This window comes from Exophiala viscosa, assembly GCF_022695815.1.
Source record: "Exophiala viscosa unplaced genomic scaffold EDD37scaffold_5, whole genome shotgun sequence".
Classification (NCBI taxonomy): domain Eukaryota; kingdom Fungi; phylum Ascomycota; class Eurotiomycetes; order Chaetothyriales; family Herpotrichiellaceae; genus Exophiala; species Exophiala viscosa.
The window spans coordinates 1,330,682-1,349,907 of NW_026944357.1; the positions used below are offsets into that span (position 1 = coordinate 1,330,682).

Sequence of the window (19,226 nt, forward strand, 5' to 3'; positions counted from 1 at the left end):
GCCAGAAAGAGACTGGGCATTTCAGGACGTGGGTGTTCCAATAAGCACAAACTCTGTCGCGGGGAGTGCGGCCGGAGGCATTGGGTTGAGCAGACAGCCCGTAGTGGAAGCCAGTCAGGTCGACACGTTGATGAGACCCAGGCAAACTCAAAGAATGCATTGGAAACGAGACGATGTAAACTATGCCTGACAAGAGCAGTTTCATCATTTGAAAGACACATAGTCGGCACGTGATCTCAACCTTCACATCCGAACATACCTAAGTATAATCCTTGTCATCCGAACAGAACCGAACTTGCTGTACCTTGCTTTCTTTTCTCTCGACTACTGCACCAGCGACTCCTCTTATCACACTTGTCACCATCCATGCCTGCATGATATGCAAGCATGGGTTGCAAAAATTCAACAACTTCGCGTGCCAGCAACGTGCGTCCTCCACGTTGTTCGATGTCAACATATCGACGTGTCACAAGCGTTGATCGCGACACTCAAGGCTTGAAAATTTAATGCCTGCTCTCTAACATCGACTACTTGGATCGGCGTGCTGTCACACGTACTTCAAGACCCTCCTGCTTGTTGAACCACAAGTTCCTGGTCGTCCATGTCTTGTCCTTCTCCCACATTTCGACCTTGAACTTTCGGAGCAGGTACGGAATCAGCTTGTGAAGCTCGGCCAGCGAGATGTTTTTGCCAATGCATGTCCGGGTCCCTGCGCCGAAGTGCAACATGCACTTTTCCATCGTCGACGTATCTCCCTCCAGCCATCGACTGGGACGGTACTCGTCGGCATCAGGTCCAAAGATTGACTTGTCAAAGTGAATCACGGCCCCATTCATGCCAACACGATAACCGGCGGGAATATATGTCCCACAGAGCTCGATACCTTCGGCAGGTGCCTTTCGTGCCATGGTTAATGCAACGCCTGGATGCATACGTAGCGCCTCCTTGATGCAGGCACACAGGAACGGCAGTTTGACCGCTTCCGCGTACTTGACGGGGGAGCTCAGTTGGCCCTTCTCAGCAGCCGTATCGATTTCTTGCAGCAGCTGCTCATACACGGCTGGATATTTCATGAGGTGATAAAACACAGACCGGAATGCAATCGCTGTTGTGTCAGATCCCGCAAACCTGGAACAGGAGGTCAGCATGTTCCCGCTAGCCATGTGTTCGGAATTACGCTTACAACGCGACATAAGCTTCCTGCTGAATGTCTCCGATCCGGAAATCGACCTTCTCACCTTTTTCAAGCTGGATCTCGTGCAACTGCTCAACTATGTCTGTCCTGTGCTGTCCCTCGTCCTTGCTAGCGTTGTCAAATCGTTCGGCTACGCACTTCCTGGCCGCAACGCCGATGTTGTCGATAGCCTTGAGTGCTTTGAGGGAACCTGGAACCACGAGCGCCGACATGAGGATCAGAGTCCGCAGGTAAGTAGGAGCCACAGCCGTCATGCACAAGAAAGGCATGAGCAAGTCGAGCGACTCTATCCACGAGCCGTGATCCGCGCCCGTCTCCAGGAAGCCGAACATCCGTCCGAAATAGAGCTCGCCAATGACGTCGAAAGCGTACCTGGAAATCATCAGCCACTGTTCTCGTATGTTTATTCAGACATGGACTTACATTTGCAGCCATTTCCCCAGGTCGAATGGCTTGGTTCCATCTTGATACTCGGCTATTCGTTCCAGGAACAGTTCGGAACATTTGTCAATGTATTCTTCCGACTTCAACACATTTGATAATGTGTAGACGTGGTTGAAGATGCGTCGTCTCTCCCCATGTTGCTTATCGCTGATGGCAGTAAACATGTCTGGGTGTTTGCTGTAGTTCTGACTGTTCCAGACAGTATAAAAATCAGTCTTGTCAAAACCGCCTTGGTTTCGATAGATACGTTTGATGGCCTCGGGCGATGCGCAAGCCACTTCATTTGGCGCGATCCTGATGAGAGGCCCGTATTGTTGGTGCAGGCGTCTCTGAGTGTGTTCCATGTCTCCTCGAGCTATCTGCTGCATGTACCAAAGCCTGCTAATAGATGCAAGCCATGGTCCCGGGATTTTTCGCAGAGGATGGAAATGGCGTGCATACACAATCCAACAGATCCAGTACGTGACAAGGATTGCTGGTGACCACAGGAGGGCTGAGACAGAAAACAGCCCTCCCAAGGGCCCCAAAGAGAAAGCCATTCTCGAACTTCTGTAAGGCAAAGAAGCTCTTTTGATTGCCCAGAGTTTGAGAGGATGCAGGGTGAGCTTCACAGAAAAGAATCAACTGAATGACTAGCAAACCATGTTATACACCCAGCAGATGGACGTGGCATCCTGAAATCAGAGAACGGCAGAACGGCAGTTGGCACTACTGCTTCAGCGAGTACCGTGTTAGCCAGTCCTGATACGAGAGAGATCCCCACAGCACCTTCCGCGTCGAGGCTGTTGGCGCGGCTACTGCGTTCTGCATCTCAAACGCCAACAACGGCATGGCTCGCTGCCTGACAGTGCCTGCCTACCCAGGATCGCGGTTTCACGACCAACCCTCAGCCGTGGATTCGTCAATCTTGCGAGTCCCGCTATATCCCTGCTAGTCATGCGGGTCGTGCCTGTTGAAGTCGGACGCGACCGGGCATCGCGAAGTACGGATGCGTTTGATCGACAAGGCCGGCCTGATGCGAACCCTACAAGCCCTGAAAATTTCTCACATGCAGGGAAGATTGTGCGGAGACAATATCCATTCGCTAATCAGATAACAGGCATTTCTTAGTCGTTCTGGTGCGTCAAACTCAGGCAAGTCTTGATTGGTTCATGGTTTGGATGAAGCCTGACGACGTTGAGTGGAGTCCAAGCTAACGCATGGGGCGGCCGGGGAAGATCTTCCTATGCCATACCCCAGTCTTGATCACCAAACCTACGGGTACCTCGTACCGTTCATGTGGAACCTGAACTTCCGACTTTGTCACGTTTGTGATAACGCAAACTCTCCCAGGTACGCCAAAAGTCCAGTCCACAATTCGCAACTGTCAATCATTCCCAGCAGTGGTATGGCTTCACAAAAGGCACGAGAAACTAATGATGCCGAGAATGCTATGTAGCATTCATGTCTTGTTTAGGATCCGCCTGACTCAAGAACTCTGACCCACGCTGGAGCGGTCCGCTGTCAACGGCGAAGTCATGAAGTTGATGGTGGATGCCAATAAGCTTCCAAGCTTGTTATGTGCGGTACGATCACAATGCATACGCCCCTTATTCTCGCTTCTCCCCTCGTCCAGACTGCCGTGATCTAATGCTGTCTTCCGGTCGCGTCTGTGGCATTATACGATATACGCAAGTGGAAGATCTTCTGGCAGTGCACAAGCAATGTACAGTACGGCGGGACTCTCGAGGCGATTCAACCCCCATCCTTGTCTCCACCTCAATCCCAGCTGGGCCTGCCAATGGAATTGTCCCTGAACCTTCTCTGACAATACAAATCGGAAAAGAAGGATCCTATGTGAGTATCCGTGGTCGCTGATAGACAGGCCTCAGCTTCCGTCGCCCCAAAGCCGTTGAAGCATGGGTCCGCCCCATGTCTTCGAAGCCTCTTTTCTTTGCACCCGGCGAACCTCTTGCTTATACATAGTATGTCTGAGTATTGTCGATCACACATCTACTGTGATTCGGTGACAAGGTGAAAACCTGCTTCAGCTTGACTTTGTGGAGAGTCGCCTGGTGGATACGGCAAACTTCGTCGACAATGAGAAACTCTCCGGCAAGTAAGTTATATGAAAGAACCTCCTCCTGAGTTTGAGCCGGCCTGTCATTGCTACAAACGTTCTTCTTGATCGTCAGGTCACAAGCAAGTACACGTGGAGAAAGGAAATATGAGAATCACCTTGCTGGTCCCGCTCCTTGTGAGCTTATTTACATTCGTTCAATCACAGTCGTTGCCATCATGTGCTGTAAGGCCTCCGAACACAGTCCCCCAGGTTGATTCAATACTGACGGGATATAGGCCAACTGCCTCGAAGAGTTCCTACCTCAGTCTGGCTGCAACGCAACTGATGCTGCCTGCATCTGCGCCGATGTGTCTCTTATGGGCAATGTGCAGACCTGCACGTTGGCCAGCTGCACAATCAAAGAGAGCCTGAGTGAGTCTACCAGACCAAAGTCTTTCCACGTTGCTAATCTTCATACGCCTTCAGCTGCGAAAAATGCCACAGCCACACTTTGCCAACAACCTGTTCGAGATAACACAGCAATAACTCCGGTCATAACTGCAGTATCGGGACTTCTAGCAATCGTCTGCGTTTTAATGCGGCTGGCGGACAAGTACCCACATTGGGAAAGGCTGCAATGGGCAGATCTCTGCGTTGTTATATCGCTGGCAAGCAAGACTGTACTTTGATACGCAAAGTGGTGGCTGACCCTCTATAGCTTCTTGCTATACCAATGGCGGTCTTGGAATTCTACAGTAAGCATGACTTGCCATATTGTAGGGGCAAGGGACACTGACCAGCTATAGTGTCAAGCGCCGGGTTTGGCAAAGACATTTGGACAATATCTTTTGACAACATCACTCGCATCGTGCAGGTGGGGATATATATGCTCGACGTCCAAGGATATCCTGCTAACGCCCCTGAAGTTCACATGGTTGACTGAGATCTTCTACATGATGACCATCGGATTCACGAAGATGGCACTGCTTTTGCTTTACTGGCGAGTATTCCCTACTCAGCCGTTCCGCAAATTCGTCCTTGCCAGCGTCGTTGTGTGTGCGGCATACATCCCTACGTTCGCCCTTGGTATAGCGTTGCACTGCCTACCGATCTCATACACATGGACAAGCTGGATTGGGGAGACGACTGGTCACTGCACCAACTTGAACGCTTTTGCATGGGCGCACGCCATCATCAACATCGTCTTTGACCTGTGGATCATTGTGCTTCCTATACCACAGCTACTGCAGCTGGCGCTTGGGCGTAAAAAGAAGATCCAAATTACACTGATGTTCAGTGTGGGCTTGTTGTGAGTCTTACATCTCCTTGGAGTCTCTCGGGACAGGAGCTGACCTTCACAGTATCACTATTGTTAGCGTCGTCCGTCTGACATCGCTTGTTCAATTTGCCAACTCGACCAACGCCACGTGTAAGTGATTCTGTGTCTCTTCGAAATTCAAGACTGACGTTATTCCACAGATGACAACGTCCCCACGGCTTACTGGAGTGTGCTCGAGGCCTTTGTCAGTATCATCTGCACCTGTCTCCCAGCAATTCGAGCCTTGCTTCGAAGGGTTTTCCCATCTTGCTTTGGTACCACGCGAGATGCAAGCTCAGACTCGCGAACATACCGCGTGACGAAGTCGCCCATGAACAGCGGGAACATGTCCAAGTCTGGTGGGCACTCCGTGACCGTGGAGGCGCGAAGTGAAGATTCAGACGCCATCGAGCTGGTACAGAAATCTGATCGTAAGGATGCCGGTCACGATGGTTGGTGATGCCTCTTTAGGGAGGCCAAGAGCATGCTTTTGGGTACCCCTCTCGCCCTGGCGCTCCATTTGGGACCGCGCATGCTGTTGAGTGTACAATTAGAAAAGTTTTACAGTACATAGGGTTTGGTGCAGGTTAATATCGTCGCCTGGGATACAAAGGCATTTGGGGGCATGATGAATTCTGAATCAGTCCTCAGCCACGTGATTCTGACCCTGACTCAGATGTACTCCTAGTCAATCTGCCCTGCCACCTGCGTAGCATCGCCGCAGCCTGTCGCCTTGGCAGCACGGAAGGAGGGCAAATTGATTGCTAGCACCCTTGAAGCCTGCGATCTGTCCATTTTCAACAATTGCAAACGCTACAACTTCCTTCAAAAAGTGCTTTGTTGCTGTTGCCGAGTTTGCGCATACTTCCCTCTTGTCCGCAGCGATTTTCTATCCACACCGCCATCATGAATATGCTAAACCCCCAAATGTAACTACTGTCCATTCAAATTAACCGAGAGCTCGTGACTGACTGTGTACAGCACCAACTTGGTGATCATCCTCGGGATGATGCAAGTCTCCAAGCGAGTACCCTTTGAAGACCCTCAAGTCCTTCTGGGAGTTCGAATTCTATACGTTGTGTCGAACCTGATCATCTTCGGTCTCTATTACTTTATCAGTCTGAAGATAAAAGCAAAAAAAGGTATATTAGCGCAGACTACTTGGCCGGCAGGAAGGGCAGACAGCTAATGTGTACTCCTACTAGATTTTACCACGTTGAAATATGTCGAGCCTTCGCCCATGGGGTCTGGGGAGGAGCCTAAGCTCGTCACTACGACCATTCAAGAGTACGACCAGCAACAGGTGATGTCTGCGTACAAGGGCCAGTTGATGGGTGTCGCCATGATGGGATTCATGCACATATACCTCAAGTACACCAATCCTCTTCTCATCCAGTCCATCATCCCGGTCAAAGGCGCTTTCGAGAGCAACTTGTTCAAGGTCCACATCCTCGGAAAGCCGGCGGCGGGTGAGCTTAAGAGACCATGGAAAGCTTCTGGCGGTATGATGGGCATGGGCCAGGGCGAGACGAAGACCGACAAGGCTAGCATTGAAGCTGCTGAGCGATCTGGCCGTGGCGGAGCCAAGGAAGAGTAAAGCAGCTGGTTACGAGGACAGGCACGAGACTTGGAAAAGCGCTGCACAAAGCTATATGTGGTTACATCGTCTGCGAAAAGTAGATGATACTTGCATCTATGATGTTGATTTGCTACGAATGTGATATGCGTGTCCTTCCTGTTGGATGCCTGTGTATGAGGACGGTGTGATATTACATATCAAATGAGGGTCTCGTGCTGGTAAAGGGGCGATTTTGGACAAAAACCGCGCAGCCCTAGGAACGAATGGCATCTCCTCGGCTTAATAAGATAACTCGAGTGAGTCGTGAGCGTTTAATAGATAATGAGAAAGCGATTGGCGGATTGATTGACCTCTTGCTGCTTTGACGGGGAACAAAGCCATGAGATAAGCAGCTGCACGTTGAGTCATGGGATTGGGATTATTGAATCCAATTGTTGGGAGCAACTATAAAGCCTGAGGAGACTGTCTTCTACAGGTTTTGAGATGAAGAAGCACTCTAAGTAGAAATTAAAGACTTCAAAATAAGGAATACCGAAGCCTCGTCTACTTACCTAGGTATCCGTTCAGTTCTCGTTCCTCGGGATCGCAATTATCGTGCACGATAATTGAAACCAGCTACTAGTAACTTATCCGTAGGTGAAAATCCGGAGGCGAGCTTATTACAGCGGAATTGATCGCTGCTCTTCTGCTGCCCCTCAACGTCAACACCGCCCCACCATTTGCTCAGAGGTCCAGAGGGAAATACAAAAAGCTTTCCTCATCCATTTCATCACACCACAGATACATTCTTCCCACACCAGAACCTCTACTCAGTCCTCAATTGGACAGTTCAACCCCATTTCAAACTCAGGTAAGCTAGATATATCTCTGATCCGGTCACTTCCTACAACAAAACCACCATTGACTTCAGTTGCAAGTACTGACTTCTTTTTTTCTCTTCTCAGCTCATTTTCAGTCCTACAGAAAGCACCATGCCTACTCTTGTCGGAATCAACGGCTTTGGCCGTATCGGACGTATCGTAAGTCGACTGAGCTTGCCCAAATTACATGTCGCAGCTAACACAATCCCCAGGTCTTCCGTAATGCGTGAGTATCCTCCGAACACTCCCTCGGTCTCCGAAAGACTGCCTCTAACAAACCCTCTCAGTGTCGAGCACGACGATGTCCACGTCGTGGCTGTCAACGATCCCTTCATCGACCCCAAGTACGCCGTACGTACCGCCTATGCTCCTCAGTCATATCACTTCGGCTAACAATCGCAGGCATACATGCTCAAGTATGACAGCACACACGGTCTCTTCAAGGGTACCATCGAGGTCAAGGAAGACTCTTTGGTCGTCAATGGCAAGACCGTCAAGTTCTACATGAAGAAGGACCCCGCCGAAATCCCATGGTCCGAGACTGGTGCATACTACATCGTTGAGTCCACCGGTGTTTTCACCACAACCGAGAAGGCATCTGCCCACTTGAAGGGTGGTGCGAAGAAGGTCGTCATCTCCGCCCCATCCGCCGATGCTCCTATGTTCGTCATGGGTGTCAACAACAAGGAGTACAAGTCCGACATTCCCGTCATCTCCAACGCTTCTTGCACAACCAACTGCCTGGCACCCCTTGCCAAGGTTATCAACGACAAGTTCGGCATGAAGGAAGGTCTCATGACCACCATCCACTCATACACTGCCACCCAGAAGACCGTTGACGGACCCTCTGGCAAGGATTGGCGAGGTGGTCGTGCTGCTGCCCAGAACATCATTCCCAGCAGCACCGGTGCGGCCAAGGCCGTCGGCAAGGTCATCCCATCTCTCAACGGCAAGCTCACCGGCATGTCCATGCGTGTACCCACCTCCAACGTTTCCGTGGTCGACCTTACCTGCGTTCTCGAGAAGCCCGCCAGCTACGACGAGATCAAGAAGGCCATGAAGGAGGCTTCTGAGGGCGAGCTCAAGGGTAAGGATTAAAACTCTTCTACAGCCTGCGCAGTTCACTAACTTCATCAGGTATTCTCGGCTACTCCGAAGACGAGATCGTCTCAAGCGACTTGAACGGTGACACTCACTCTTCCATCTTCGATGTCAAGGCCGGTATCGCCCTCAACGACCACTTCGTCAAGCTTGTTTCCTGGTACGACAACGAGTGGGGTTATTCCCGACGTGTTCTGGACCTTTTGGGTGAGTACCTTATCCGATCGGAAGATTTCGGAACGTGAACTAACAGCGGAACTAGTCTACATTGCTAAGGTTGACGGAAACGCGTAAATGGACGTCCCCGCATACAACATGACCGAGGCAGGTGGAGAGAATCTTCACCTTTTGAGGGGATGAGTTCATGATCGATTTTCGGGACGGAAAGCAAAGAAACATGAATTGATGAGTTTCGATCAAGTGCTGGACAACCACCGGCGTCCGTATTCTTGAGGTTAAATGAAGACTTTCACAAAAATAATTCCGAGCCTCAATGCTCTTTCTTGATAGCCTGATTGCCGACAACCCTCATCTCAGTATTCAGTCATTTCTCATGATGCAGTTCAATTCCCATTTTTCTATGTCCAAGAGGCAGGTCACGTGTCACTATCCTGTGGTTGTCACGAGACAAGGCTGAGATGTCTTGGCATTTCATTTACTCCTGACCTTTGTCAAGACGCGCTCCCAAGTGAGATCATGCAATTCACCTCGCCTAAAGACAGATCGATATTACAAATGATCTCTTGCAAGAGACTTCGTCACATAGATTCCAAAGCCTTTGTCTACTTCGAAGATTGAGTTACCTGCTCAGTTGCGCTTTGTTTCAAGTTACGACATCACCATTATCAAAGTGAAAGTCAAGTGAAGGGTATGCTCACTTCTCCTCCATACTCTGACTTAAAACACATATGTGAAGCTGCCTTTAACAATCGCAGTCGCCTCTTGCGTTGGTCGGTACTCGAGAGCTTACAAGATTCACTGTTGCAGAAGCGGTCCATTCACTCTACCCGATAAGTCGGAAACAACAAACATTGCCGTTGGGGGTAACGCTTTCCATCATGGAACAATTCTAGCGACTTGAGCTCGAACGAATCAAGGGAGCCGCCGGCGACGATGAGCAATCTTCCTCCGCCGGGCTATGGAGGCTCATCCTCAAATATGCCTAAGTTTCCAAATCCGATACCTAGGCTTGAGGAACCGCGCCTGATGTCTGTCGATACATCATGGGACACCCCCGACATGTCTACTGACATCGACAATCGACTAAAGATCGAGACCTCCGAAGAAGAATACGAAGATAGTCTCCTCTCAGACACCTCTTCGGAATTAGATGACGCATCTAAGCCGCCACGCGGTCTCCCTCTCAAAGAGCTACCTACTGGTCTATGCTACGATGAGCGCATGCGATATCATGCCGAGGTCGCAGCAACCAGTGGAGAGAATGTTCATCCAGAAGACCCTAGACGAATTTACTACATTTACAAAGAGCTCTGCGAAGCTGGACTGGTAGACGACAAAAAGTACCCGCCTATGGTCGAGATGCCGTTGGTGAGGATCGATGCCCGAGAGGCCACGCGTGATGAATGCCTCTTGGTGCATACGAGAGAACACTACGACTTTGTCAAGAGCACGGCCGAGTTGTCTGACGAAAAGCTTATTGATCTCTCAGAGGAAGGCAATCTGGATTCGATCTACTTCAACGCGCTGTCATACTTCTCGTCGAAACTGTCTGTTGGCGGAGCGATCGAGACTTGCCGTGCAGTTGTCTCGCGGAAGGTGAAGAACGCCATTGCTGTCATCCGTCCACCTGGCCATCATGCCGAGGTCGACCGCACGATGGGCTTTTGTCTGTTCAACAACGTCTGCATTGCTTCGCGGGTTTGTCAGACCGATTTCGGCGACGATTGCAGAAAGATTTTGATTGTGGATTGGGATGTTCATCACGGCAACGGTTGCCAAAAGGCGTTCTACAACGATCCTAATATCCTCTACATCTCCTTGCACGTCCATATGAATGGTGGGTTTTATCCTTCGGGCAACGAGGGCGATATGTTCCATTGCGGCACGGGACCTGGCTTGGGAAAGAACGTCAACATTCCGTGGCCCTCAAAAGGCATGGGCGATGGCGACTACATGTACGCATTCCAAAATGTGGTCATGCCCATCGCCATGGAGTTCGATCCAGACTTCGTCATTGTCGCCTCAGGTTTCGATGCAGCAGCCGGAGATGAATTGGGAGGTTGCTATGTCACTCCGCCTTGCTACGCGCACATGACGCACATGCTCATGTCATTGGCGAACGGCAAGATCGCTGTCTGCCTCGAGGGAGGATACAATTTCCACGCCATCTCGAAATCAGCTCTTGCTGTCACACGAGTCCTGATGGGCGAACCACCCGATAGACTACATGCCACCGCAGCAACCAACTCGGCTGTCGACACGGTCGCCAAAGTACGGAACGTCCAATCCAAGTACTGGAGGAGTGTCTATCCGAAAGATCCGATCGGCGGAATCTTTGGAGGAGAGAGATTACACGATATCATTCGGCAGTGGCAAGCAATGCATTTGTACGACAAGTTCAAATTGACTCAGCTACACATCTTCCGGGAGACGATTTCGAAGTCGTTTGATCAACAGGTTTTGGCTACGTAAGAATTCGCCACCAGAAAGAGAAGAGACTGTGCTGACGTTATGACAACAGGCCTAATTATGAAAGCAAGAAGCGACTCTTGATCATTTTCCACGACGCGTAAGTCTGGCACCCATCTTTCAGCATAGTCATATAGCTAACATGAAGTAGGCCAGATCTTCTAGGCCACAACACCGGCCTCTCAACACAGCACAAGCTACATGACACATGGATGGTATGTGTTTTCCTTCCCTGCCCCCAATATTCTGAGAGTTTCATCCTCCTCCCTCCTTTCTCCTGTCATCTCCCCATGGTCTCTGCGACCGTACACATTTCATGCTCACATCTAAAAGGTTGACGGCGCGCAGTCGTACATCCGCTGGGCCGTGACCCACGGTTTCGGCGTCATCGACATCAACGTCCCGCAACACATCACGGTCAACGACGAAGATAACCCGGACTACCACGAAACGGACGTCGAGTACGCATCGACCATGACCGACGTCGCGCGCAAAGAAGGCGAAAAACTCGCAATGTACCTGTGGGAGAACTACGTTGAGCCATACGAGTTTCCAGGCGGTATATTCCTGATGGGCGCGGGGACCGCGTTTCACGCTCTGGCGAAGTTGGTCAGTGAGAATGAGACGGTCTACACTTCCCTTCTGGGAATCATAGGCTTCATTGCGACGAATCCGATCCGTCCTATCTCGAATCCCGGTGTGCACTGGATCAGTCAGTGGTACCGTGAGAACTCGCTTGTGTACGTCAGTCGTGCGCATAGCGTGTGGAAGAAGGAGACGGGGAAGACGTCGAAGCGGTATGGTCGATTGAAAGAGAGTCCGGGTGAGGTGTTGAATGTCATGATGAAGATGCATGAGGATGAGGTTACGGAGTGGATGAAGGAGAAGGTGCGGCAGGCTGCGCGTGGGGACAGTGATGAGGATGAGGATAGCGTCAATGGCGAGATTAAGGAGAGTGATGGCGATACTGCCGATGAGCTGGTGCCAGTGGTAGCGCCTACTGCCCCGAGTGAGGGTGGTCCGGCCGTGGAGGTGACTGCTCCGGGCGCAAGGACCAGCCACAGCATGAGTTTGGGTGGAGATGTGTTTATGACGACTGAGCATTGAAGATTAGTATGAGGCGAGAGATTATGACTAGACTGCAGGGCTACCTAGGTACTAGTAGCGAGCAATTGACGCCCAGCGTATCCCTCAGAGAACATCTTCGTGGTTCACACATACAAAGCTGTTATGCTAGAGTTTCTTGTCATCGTTTCCAATCAGATCAAGTAGTCCCTTGGCTTGCTGAACTTGCACTCTTGCGCACTGTCAACGCAGAAACTTTCTGAAACGGGAAGTACTCGTACAAAACCATCTCAGACGTCACCATTTTCTTCTCACACATATGCCAGGTACCCTGCTCCGCTACACGATGGATGGATACTAGTTCGAAGAGAGCTCGTTATTGTCTTCACCACTCGCGCAATCTCCGCCTCACCCACTCAAAGCGTTCGATCTCGAAACAAGACTTCTTCTGGCTTTCAGCGTCTTTAGACGTCGCGGAGGTGTCTTCGGACGGCGGGGGCTGACCTCGACGTTGCTCTCACCGCCATTCGGTTGCTGCTTGCTCTTCCTCGCAGGCTGCGGGCGTTTGGTCGGACGGCGGAGACGGACCGGAATGTCGCTTCCACTGTCACTAGAATGCTGCTTATTGAGTCCTAAATCATCTGGGCTTTTAGACGTGTTTTTTGGGCGCGAGCTACTGGCCTTTCGCTTTAGAGCATGCGACGACGTGTCGATGCTGTGGCTAGGTCGTGCTTCGAGAGGTCGTTCGGCGCCAGTGCCACCAGCCATTTCCTTCTGCGCGGACAAGATCTTCTTTGCTAGAGCCTTGAATTCATCAGCAGTGGCTCCAGTCAATGTGTCGAACAGCTTGGCCTTGACATCTCTGCGCGCGGTATGTGTTGCTGCACCTTGAGCTATCTTGACGAGCTTGGTGTGGAATGCCGGATGTGTGACTGAATGCTTTGCTAGCACTGTCAGATCGAATGGCTTCACGTCCAAGAACTCGGCTTGTCGAGCGGCCTGCTCTCTTAGACTCTCAATCTCCTTCGCGATGTCTCTTTCGTCTGAACTGAAGCGTGCTACTGAATCTTCCTCGTCTCCGATGGTCGTGCAGAAACTCTCGACGACTTCTTGAGTGTGACTTAGAGAGTCTTGTTCCGCCTGATATTTCGCTTGGGCTTCCTCGAACGCTTTGCGCGCATTCTCAAAGAGGCTCTCTTGCTCCTCCCGGGTCAGTCTCGCCTGCTCTTGACGAGTGCGCAATTCTTCAATCTTCTGTCGGCCCTTCTCTTTTCCCTGCTTGATATCGGTCATCTTTTGGGTAAGACCATGCTCTCTCTTCTTCGCTCTGGAAAGTCGATTTAGCATAAGAGCTGATTTAATTCGTGATTTGTTGACAGCGTGCGGGCTGGGCAGGTTTTTCTTTCGAGTATCGGGTTTCTTGATGTTTACGACCTGCGTCTCGGCTTTCTGCATTGTTGGCGCATGACTTGGTGAGACTGATGGAGACCTAGACCTAGGGACAGGCGATCGTGTTGGTGGAGGCCCTGTCTGTGAGGGACGAGGTCGCGATGATGAGCAGGTAGAAAGGGGGCTTAATTCAATCCATTGAGCCGGCATCGACTGGCCGGGCTCGGAGGACATATTCTTCACAGGCTCGGTCGTATTGGCCATGGTGTCGTCTCGAGGATCTGGTATGAAGTCCAGCTCTTTAGCCGATGTTCCACCATAGGCGGTGACAGGGGCCAAGACACGTTATGGCGGAACGAGCAGGCAAGGGACGATGAAGCGACGAAAGATCAGTCAGTATTCGAATTTTAGGTGGTGAGACGAAAGAGGTCAGAATCGAAATTCCAGTTGCAAACTTGTAGTGAAGTGAACGTCGTAGTTGTGTGGTGGCACAGTTTGTCAACTTGGCATCATTGAGCAGTGAATGGAAGCAATCGTCCACAGAAGTGAGACGAAAAGGTGAGAAAGCACAATAGTCGCTAAAAAAGAGGTTGAATTCGAAAAGGACCTACTCTCTGGGACTTCTCTTCACCATTGACCTGAATCGTTAAGCAACGCGCCTTCCTCCCTCATGATCTTGACTTGTAACATCGAAGACATCATAATTGATTTGGAAACCCGTTCTAGTACCATAGCGCCTTGTTCCAGTACAAACTCCTGTTATTGGCCAGATCATCCTTTCCGAGCGAGAATGTATCGTTGAATATCAGTTGTGTCGTATTGTCCCCGTACTTAGGCCAGTATAGCTTGTCTTCCGGCCACTTCGTGTTAGGATTGCCCGTGAGGATGAAAGAAAGCAGATACTTTTGCATCTTGATGGCTATAGTCGAATCGACCGAGCTTGATTCTCCGCCAGTACCCGTTGTGCCGCTTGGCCCGGTGGAAGTGCTGTTGTCGGAGGAAGTGGCATTCGAGCTGGTTGTGCCAGTAGAGCCGCTCGGTGCACCTGTCGTCGAATTCGAAGTACCAGTAGTACCTGTAGTGGTGGTTCCCGTGGTTGTCTCTGACGTCGATTCCAAAGTGTAAGTGCTATACCAAATATAATCCTGATCGGTACCATGAGTCGCTGGGCTGAGACCGACTTCAGCATTCCAAGTGTTGTTGTCCAAAGCTTGGGTAAGAGCAAGGTTATGGGCCGTCAAGTCAAGCGACTGTTTCATGTCCGCAAACCGCAGGCCTGGACTGGTGTAGTCCGACTCCGGGTAAAGCTCAAGCAGCTCGTTGACGACATCGTCCGTGATGGCGGGGAAGAAGATCCTCAAATAGGTCGACACATCGGCAGTGGTATTCACGCCTGAGTATGCCACTCTGTTGGCTTCGTGCTGTTCGTGGGTGATGACTAAAGGACCACTGAAGTTGAATCGTTTTTGGTAGAATTGGGACTCGTATGTGTCCGCCACAAAGTCGCCGTCCACTCTCGGTTGGAATTGGTAGGTATAGTTGTCGACCGCGTCAGTCGCGGCCCTGTTAAGTGTGGTGAAGTTCACTCGGCGCATGCAGTCCAGATGGCCACCGTCACAGCCGACTGCGGATGAGACGTTTTGCCAGAATTGCTCGCCATGATTATGTCCAGCACCTGGCACAAAGCCGGGAGACATAAGATATGCACGGTCGAAGAGCTGCTCGGCATGACCAGCTTTGCGCGTCAATTGGAATAGTGTGTTAGAGGCACCAGCAGAAAATCCGACTGCCGTGATTTGGTCTGGATCTCCACCAAACTTGGATATGTATTTTCTTGTCCACAGAAAAGCATGTTCGGCATCCCAAAGCCCTAGATTTGAAGTCCCTCCTTCATGTTGTAGCGTAGGTCCAGTCGCTAGGCCCGTCAGACCAAGTCGGTAGTTGTAGGCAACGAAGATAAAGTCGGTGGTGAGGTTGAACCAACCCTCAGGCGTATTCTGCGACTTGCTGCCTGCGGTGAAGCCACCACCGTAAGTCCACTGGGCAACCGGGAGCTTTTTACCAGCGGCGTTTGCAGGGACCCAGACATCCATGTAGAGACAGTCTTCCTCGGAAGAGCAGTCAACATCAGCATCAGCTAAGGAGCCATTGTTGACCTTGGTCTCATTCGCCGGCCATTGGGGCTTAGCCCATCGCAGATCACCCGTGGGTACAGCAGCGTATCGGACATTTTGGTACTTGTAGTAGCCTATCGAGGAGTTGCCGGCAGCTGCTTCGACGACAACATTAGGTAGAAAGACAGAGCAATCAAATGTATCGTATCATGAACACTGTTTGACAGTTATACCTAGTGTAGGTACTGTAGATAACTGCCCTCGCAAAGCTCTCTGAAGAAAATTCGGGTTATCTGACTACCCCAAGTCTTCCGATCGATGTTATTCTCCTGTCGGTAATTGTAACTCAATTTTACCTCTTTTCGATGCGGTCATTCTATGTAAGTCAGAAAGTGACAGGCTCAACTGCTCAGCTAATTCTGGTGGAGACAACCACAATCAAGCAGGTGCTGTAGGTACAGGATTGTCAAAGCCACCAACCGACGTTCCTTTCGATGTTCTGTCGCTGTTTGTGCCAAGATTGGACATTGCTCTAGTCACTTGCTTGTTTGTTTACACAGGATCGTTATCAGTCCAGTTCATCCCGTCGACGTTGTCTGAGGCGGAAGCAAAGTCGAGCCAGGAGAGATCAGGCCCAAGAAAAGCGGCTAAGTCGTCCGGAAGAGGCTGGTCCAAGGCCAGTGGCGGCAAGTCGTTGTCGAATATGCCGTTAGGATAACGGGTGGCTGGTTCAAGCGCTATCGTTGTGGTATCTGATGTCAGCCCGTCGTTTTCGTTGGGCCCGACAAGTCCGTTGGAGCTCAGGGAATCGTCTCTACTACCTTGCCCAGATGAGTAGATGGAGGATACCATGTCTATTATTGATGTATTTTCAGTACGGTCTTGTGCCATGTTCGGGGGTACGACTTCACCGTGATCGACATTTCGACCTAAGCCAATGCTCGCTGGTTGTTTAGAGGGATCTGTCACTTTTGACTGTTGCTTTCGCAATTCCAACCGGTTGATAATGTAGTCGATAAGGTGTAACGCCCATACACCGCCAAACTGCTGTTCGGAAAAGGCCTGGAAGATAGCTTTACACTGTTCTAGCCGTTGATATGCCTCGGAACGTATGGCGTTGTCCAGCGATGTCATGTCGAAAATGTGGTTGATGCTAGCAGGGATGAGACAGGTGATACAAGTTGCCGAAAGTGATTCGACCAGGTTTTCCTCGTAAAAGCCCATGGCGATTTGGGTGATTTGCCGGGCTGCGAAGCGAACGATTGCTCTGGACTTATCTGGCGGGCCCCTATCTGCAGGCTCGATTGAGCTGGACACTGTGACTGCTGGCAACATTTGCGGCCGATGCAAGTTCAACAGAGCCGCATAGTAGGTCATGGCCAGCAATCCCCGGTGAGCCAATTCGGCCTTTTCCATCGCTCGAGGACTTGGCGGAAAAGGCGTGGTATGCCACAACTCATCAGAGACACCTTGACGCCACAGCTCGAGGTCTTTCTCGTACGCTCTCAGTTGGTCCGTATTCAGTGAGATCCTTTTTGTTGCCATTTTGTCACTGCCCTCTAATTGGTGACGTGAGTAGAGCACTGCTGTTTTGCCAGATTCCAGCTCAGGATAGGCTGCTTTGAAGATCTTTCCGCAGATGTGCATCAATTGGACAAAAGACACACATTGCTGGGCATGTGCGCGTTGCTGTCGTAAGGTTGAAGGAACAGCTCCAGGGAGCACATCAGTTGCATGGTGGAAGTCAAAATCATCCACCTCAAGCATGGGCACGTCGTGGTCGACTTCCATGATCCTTGGTGACCTGCTCAATGCGAAGGACCCTATGGTGTCACGGGTGACCAGGCCCCACCACAGCCGTCTGCGCAATCGGTGCATAGATGTACCGAGAAGGAGGTTGGGTGCTGCTTGATGCAGACTGATGGTGCGGGACAGCGACAGGGCGATCCCGATCCAATGCCAGGCATCTTTGTTCTCATTCGGACCTTCAAACCAAAATGTCCACAACACGAAAGTTTGAATCAGGCATATCCTATCATCCTCGTAGTCGGCTCCATATAGCAATCGGAGCTTCTGGTGAACAGATCTCCTAAAAGCCTTCCGGGAGAGGAACCCAATTCTGCGAACCAGCCTGACATCGACCCACGTGCTACCAACAAAAATGAGAGCCTGGAGGAGTAGGAGACTCAGCTTGTCATCTGTCTTGGTGCCTTTGACGATCGACAAGATGTCAAAAGGGTTCACAATGGGGAACAACGGCTGAACGTTCTGAAAATACGATCGCAAGCAGGCATCAAGTAGCTCGGCATCTGGGAGGGTAAGAGCACCTTTTACTTGCAAGTATTCGACATCCTCTTCAGCCATACTCGAAGGGAGGGGTTTGACCCATGCAGGTAAATCGCTTACACACGGTCCAGAGGAGGCCGAGCTACTCCGTGAGGCAAGATGCCTCGACAGACGGAGCGAAGTATGAGATGGTGGAACGGTTTGTTCTAAACCATTGGACCTCCAATTTTGCGGATCCTCTATGCTCTCAAGGTTAGCTTTCGGTCACATTTGCATCGCCAGGAAATGGTACCTAGATTGAATGGACTCTCTATGGTTATGTCTGCGACTGTGTTGAAGCCCGCCAGCACTGGAGAAGGTTGAGGCTGAGTGGCCGTCACCGCTTCATTTCGCTCGGGGCTCGTGTCATGCTCGGCCATACTGGACAGAGCAAGGTTGTCTCCTGGAAGAAGTCTTGGTGGTGGACGCGGATTGCTATGCCTGTGGCTTGACCTGCAGAACGTCTTCAGCACACTTGTCAACCCGCTTTGCGCCAAGGGACAACTGACTTTCTGGGGCGCTTGGGTGATAGAACACATTGGACGCTTTCAAACACACAGATGGAGCATGGATGTCCACCACGAGCATCGCAGCGGACCTTTTTCCAACGACACAATTCACAGGCAGCAAGCGCCCGTCGCGAGGCCCTTTGCAAAGGAGTGGCTTGCTGCCGAGGACGAGGGCGCGCCAGATCTGGTTCTTCCATTGAGCGTGGATGACTTCCTGTACAAAGCTCAACCCTCATGACATACTGAAGCAGTGTGCAAAAGTCGATCTGCCTTCAGTCGGTGCTAGTGTTGTAATCTAACAGGATTGCTGAGTAATGGTGTTCCCAAAGCTTCCCCACCGTCTTCCCATATGCATGGCCTGAATCAAGGCCCCCACTAGCCACACCCAGTCAGTGATGATAATGCGAGGAGTCTTAATTTAGTGCGTGGAAATGTCGAATCCATGCCTGTGCCCTTGCTCATGCGATTCTTTTCCATTGTTCTTGCCTTGGCAGGTCTGGAACCTCTGAAATACCACTGTGTACTGGATACCCAAGCCAATGGGCACGGGTGCTCAGCTATTGCGGTTCGGGTAAGCAGTAAGTTTCCTGACTGGACAAATGGAAGCAGCATTTAGATCTGATATCATTTATGAGGG

At 50.9% G+C, this 19,226-nt stretch overlaps 8 protein-coding genes across 8 annotated transcripts; 4 read left to right on the plus strand and 4 right to left on the minus strand.

Annotated features, from left to right (window-relative positions):
- Positions 1-527: 527 nt before the first annotated feature.
- On the minus strand, positions 528-2,178 carry EDD37DRAFT_564757 (cytochrome P450 oxidoreductase; the record flags this gene model as incomplete). Its single annotated transcript, XM_062814023.1, has 3 exons — positions 528-1,128; positions 1,184-1,567; positions 1,619-2,178. 3 exons carry the CDS (start codon positions 2,176-2,178, stop codon positions 528-530), a joined length of 1,545 nt encoding a protein of 514 aa, XP_062670371.1.
- Positions 2,179-3,671: 1,493 nt separating this feature from the next.
- On the plus strand, positions 3,672-5,656 carry EDD37DRAFT_414944 (50S ribosomal protein L36e). The gene is made up of 8 exons (XM_062812502.1): positions 3,672-3,923; positions 3,977-4,112; positions 4,167-4,348; positions 4,399-4,435; positions 4,487-4,554; positions 4,607-4,989; positions 5,042-5,109; positions 5,160-5,656. Exons 1-8 carry the CDS (start codon positions 3,846-3,848, stop codon positions 5,456-5,458), a joined length of 1,251 nt encoding a protein of 416 aa, XP_062670372.1. The 5' UTR covers positions 3,672-3,845; the 3' UTR covers positions 5,459-5,656.
- A 21-nt stretch (positions 5,657-5,677) lies between these two features.
- EDD37DRAFT_631109 (inorganic phosphate transporter Pho88) lies at positions 5,678-7,058 on the plus strand. Its single transcript, XM_062816636.1, has 3 exons — positions 5,678-5,927; positions 5,980-6,140; positions 6,204-7,058. Exons 1-3 carry the CDS (start codon positions 5,905-5,907, stop codon positions 6,593-6,595), a joined length of 576 nt encoding a protein of 191 aa, XP_062670373.1. The 5' UTR covers positions 5,678-5,904; the 3' UTR covers positions 6,596-7,058.
- Positions 7,059-7,548: 490 nt separating this feature from the next.
- Positions 7,549-8,832, plus strand: EDD37DRAFT_564379 (glyceraldehyde-3-phosphate dehydrogenase; the record flags this gene model as incomplete). The annotated part of the gene is made up of 6 exons (XM_062814007.1): positions 7,549-7,596; positions 7,650-7,663; positions 7,725-7,788; positions 7,840-8,524; positions 8,575-8,745; positions 8,801-8,832. 6 exons carry the CDS (start codon positions 7,549-7,551, stop codon positions 8,830-8,832), a joined length of 1,014 nt encoding a protein of 337 aa, XP_062670374.1.
- Positions 8,833-9,241: 409 nt separating this feature from the next.
- Positions 9,242-12,477, plus strand: EDD37DRAFT_415262 (histone deacetylase 6/10). The gene is made up of 5 exons (XM_062812503.1): positions 9,242-9,406; positions 9,529-11,186; positions 11,240-11,287; positions 11,339-11,402; positions 11,521-12,477. The coding sequence occupies exons 2-5, from the start codon at positions 9,652-9,654 to the stop codon at positions 12,292-12,294; spliced, it is 2,421 nt and encodes an 806-aa protein (XP_062670375.1). The 5' UTR covers positions 9,242-9,406; positions 9,529-9,651; the 3' UTR covers positions 12,295-12,477.
- A 183-nt stretch (positions 12,478-12,660) lies between these two features.
- Positions 12,661-13,905, minus strand: EDD37DRAFT_609482 (uncharacterized protein; the record flags this gene model as incomplete). Its single annotated transcript, XM_062815135.1, has 1 exon — positions 12,661-13,905. One exon carries the CDS (start codon positions 13,903-13,905, stop codon positions 12,661-12,663), a length of 1,245 nt encoding a protein of 414 aa, XP_062670376.1.
- A 458-nt stretch (positions 13,906-14,363) lies between these two features.
- Positions 14,364-15,944, minus strand: EDD37DRAFT_564355 (Alpha/Beta hydrolase protein; the record flags this gene model as incomplete). Its single annotated transcript, XM_062814005.1, has 1 exon — positions 14,364-15,944. A coding segment is annotated over one exon (1,581 nt), but the record flags the coding sequence as incomplete, so codon positions are not given.
- A 73-nt stretch (positions 15,945-16,017) lies between these two features.
- EDD37DRAFT_694666 (fungal-specific transcription factor domain-containing protein) lies at positions 16,018-19,014 on the minus strand. The gene is made up of 3 exons (XM_062820088.1): positions 18,590-19,014; positions 18,334-18,533; positions 16,018-18,280 (listed from the first exon to the last, which is right to left on the minus strand). The coding sequence occupies exons 1-3, from the start codon at positions 18,823-18,825 to the stop codon at positions 16,308-16,310; spliced, it is 2,409 nt and encodes an 802-aa protein (XP_062670378.1). The 5' UTR covers positions 18,826-19,014; the 3' UTR covers positions 16,018-16,307.
- Between the last annotated feature and the right edge of the window lie 212 nt (positions 19,015-19,226).

Bases quoted from the DNA above. Each gene is read 5' to 3' on its own strand.
- EDD37DRAFT_414944 (XM_062812502.1), top strand. From the start codon at position 3,846: ATGAGAATCACCTTGCTGGTCCCGCTCCTTGTGAGCTTATTTACATTC. The intron at 4,113-4,166 runs GTGAGTCTACCA...ATACGCCTTCAG, and splicing joins CACAATCAAAGAGAGCCTGA to CTGCGAAAAATGCCACAGCC. The intron at 4,436-4,486 runs GTAAGCATGACT...GACCAGCTATAG, and splicing joins GGCGGTCTTGGAATTCTACA to TGTCAAGCGCCGGGTTTGGC.
- EDD37DRAFT_631109 (XM_062816636.1), top strand. From the start codon at position 5,905: ATGAATATGCTAAACCCCCAAAT. The intron at 5,928-5,979 runs GTAACTACTGTC...GACTGTGTACAG, and splicing joins AATATGCTAAACCCCCAAAT to CACCAACTTGGTGATCATCC. The intron at 6,141-6,203 runs GTATATTAGCGC...TACTCCTACTAG, and splicing joins GAAGATAAAAGCAAAAAAAG to ATTTTACCACGTTGAAATAT.
- EDD37DRAFT_415262 (XM_062812503.1), top strand. From the start codon at position 9,652: ATGAGCAATCTTCCTCCGCCGGGCTATGGAGGCTCATCCTCAAATATG. The intron at 11,187-11,239 runs GTAAGAATTCGC...TTATGACAACAG, and splicing joins GATCAACAGGTTTTGGCTAC to GCCTAATTATGAAAGCAAGA. The intron at 11,403-11,520 runs GTATGTGTTTTC...CACATCTAAAAG, and splicing joins AGCTACATGACACATGGATG to GTTGACGGCGCGCAGTCGTA.
- EDD37DRAFT_694666 (XM_062820088.1), bottom strand. From the start codon at position 18,825: ATGAGGGTTGAGCTTTGTACAGGAAGTCATCCACGCTCAATGGAAGAA. The intron at 18,534-18,589 runs GTCAGTTGTCCC...GACGTTCTGCAG, and splicing joins TCACCCAAGCGCCCCAGAAA to GTCAAGCCACAGGCATAGCA. The intron at 18,281-18,333 runs GTACCATTTCCT...TTGAGAGCATAG, and splicing joins AGAGAGTCCATTCAATCTAG to AGGATCCGCAAAATTGGAGG.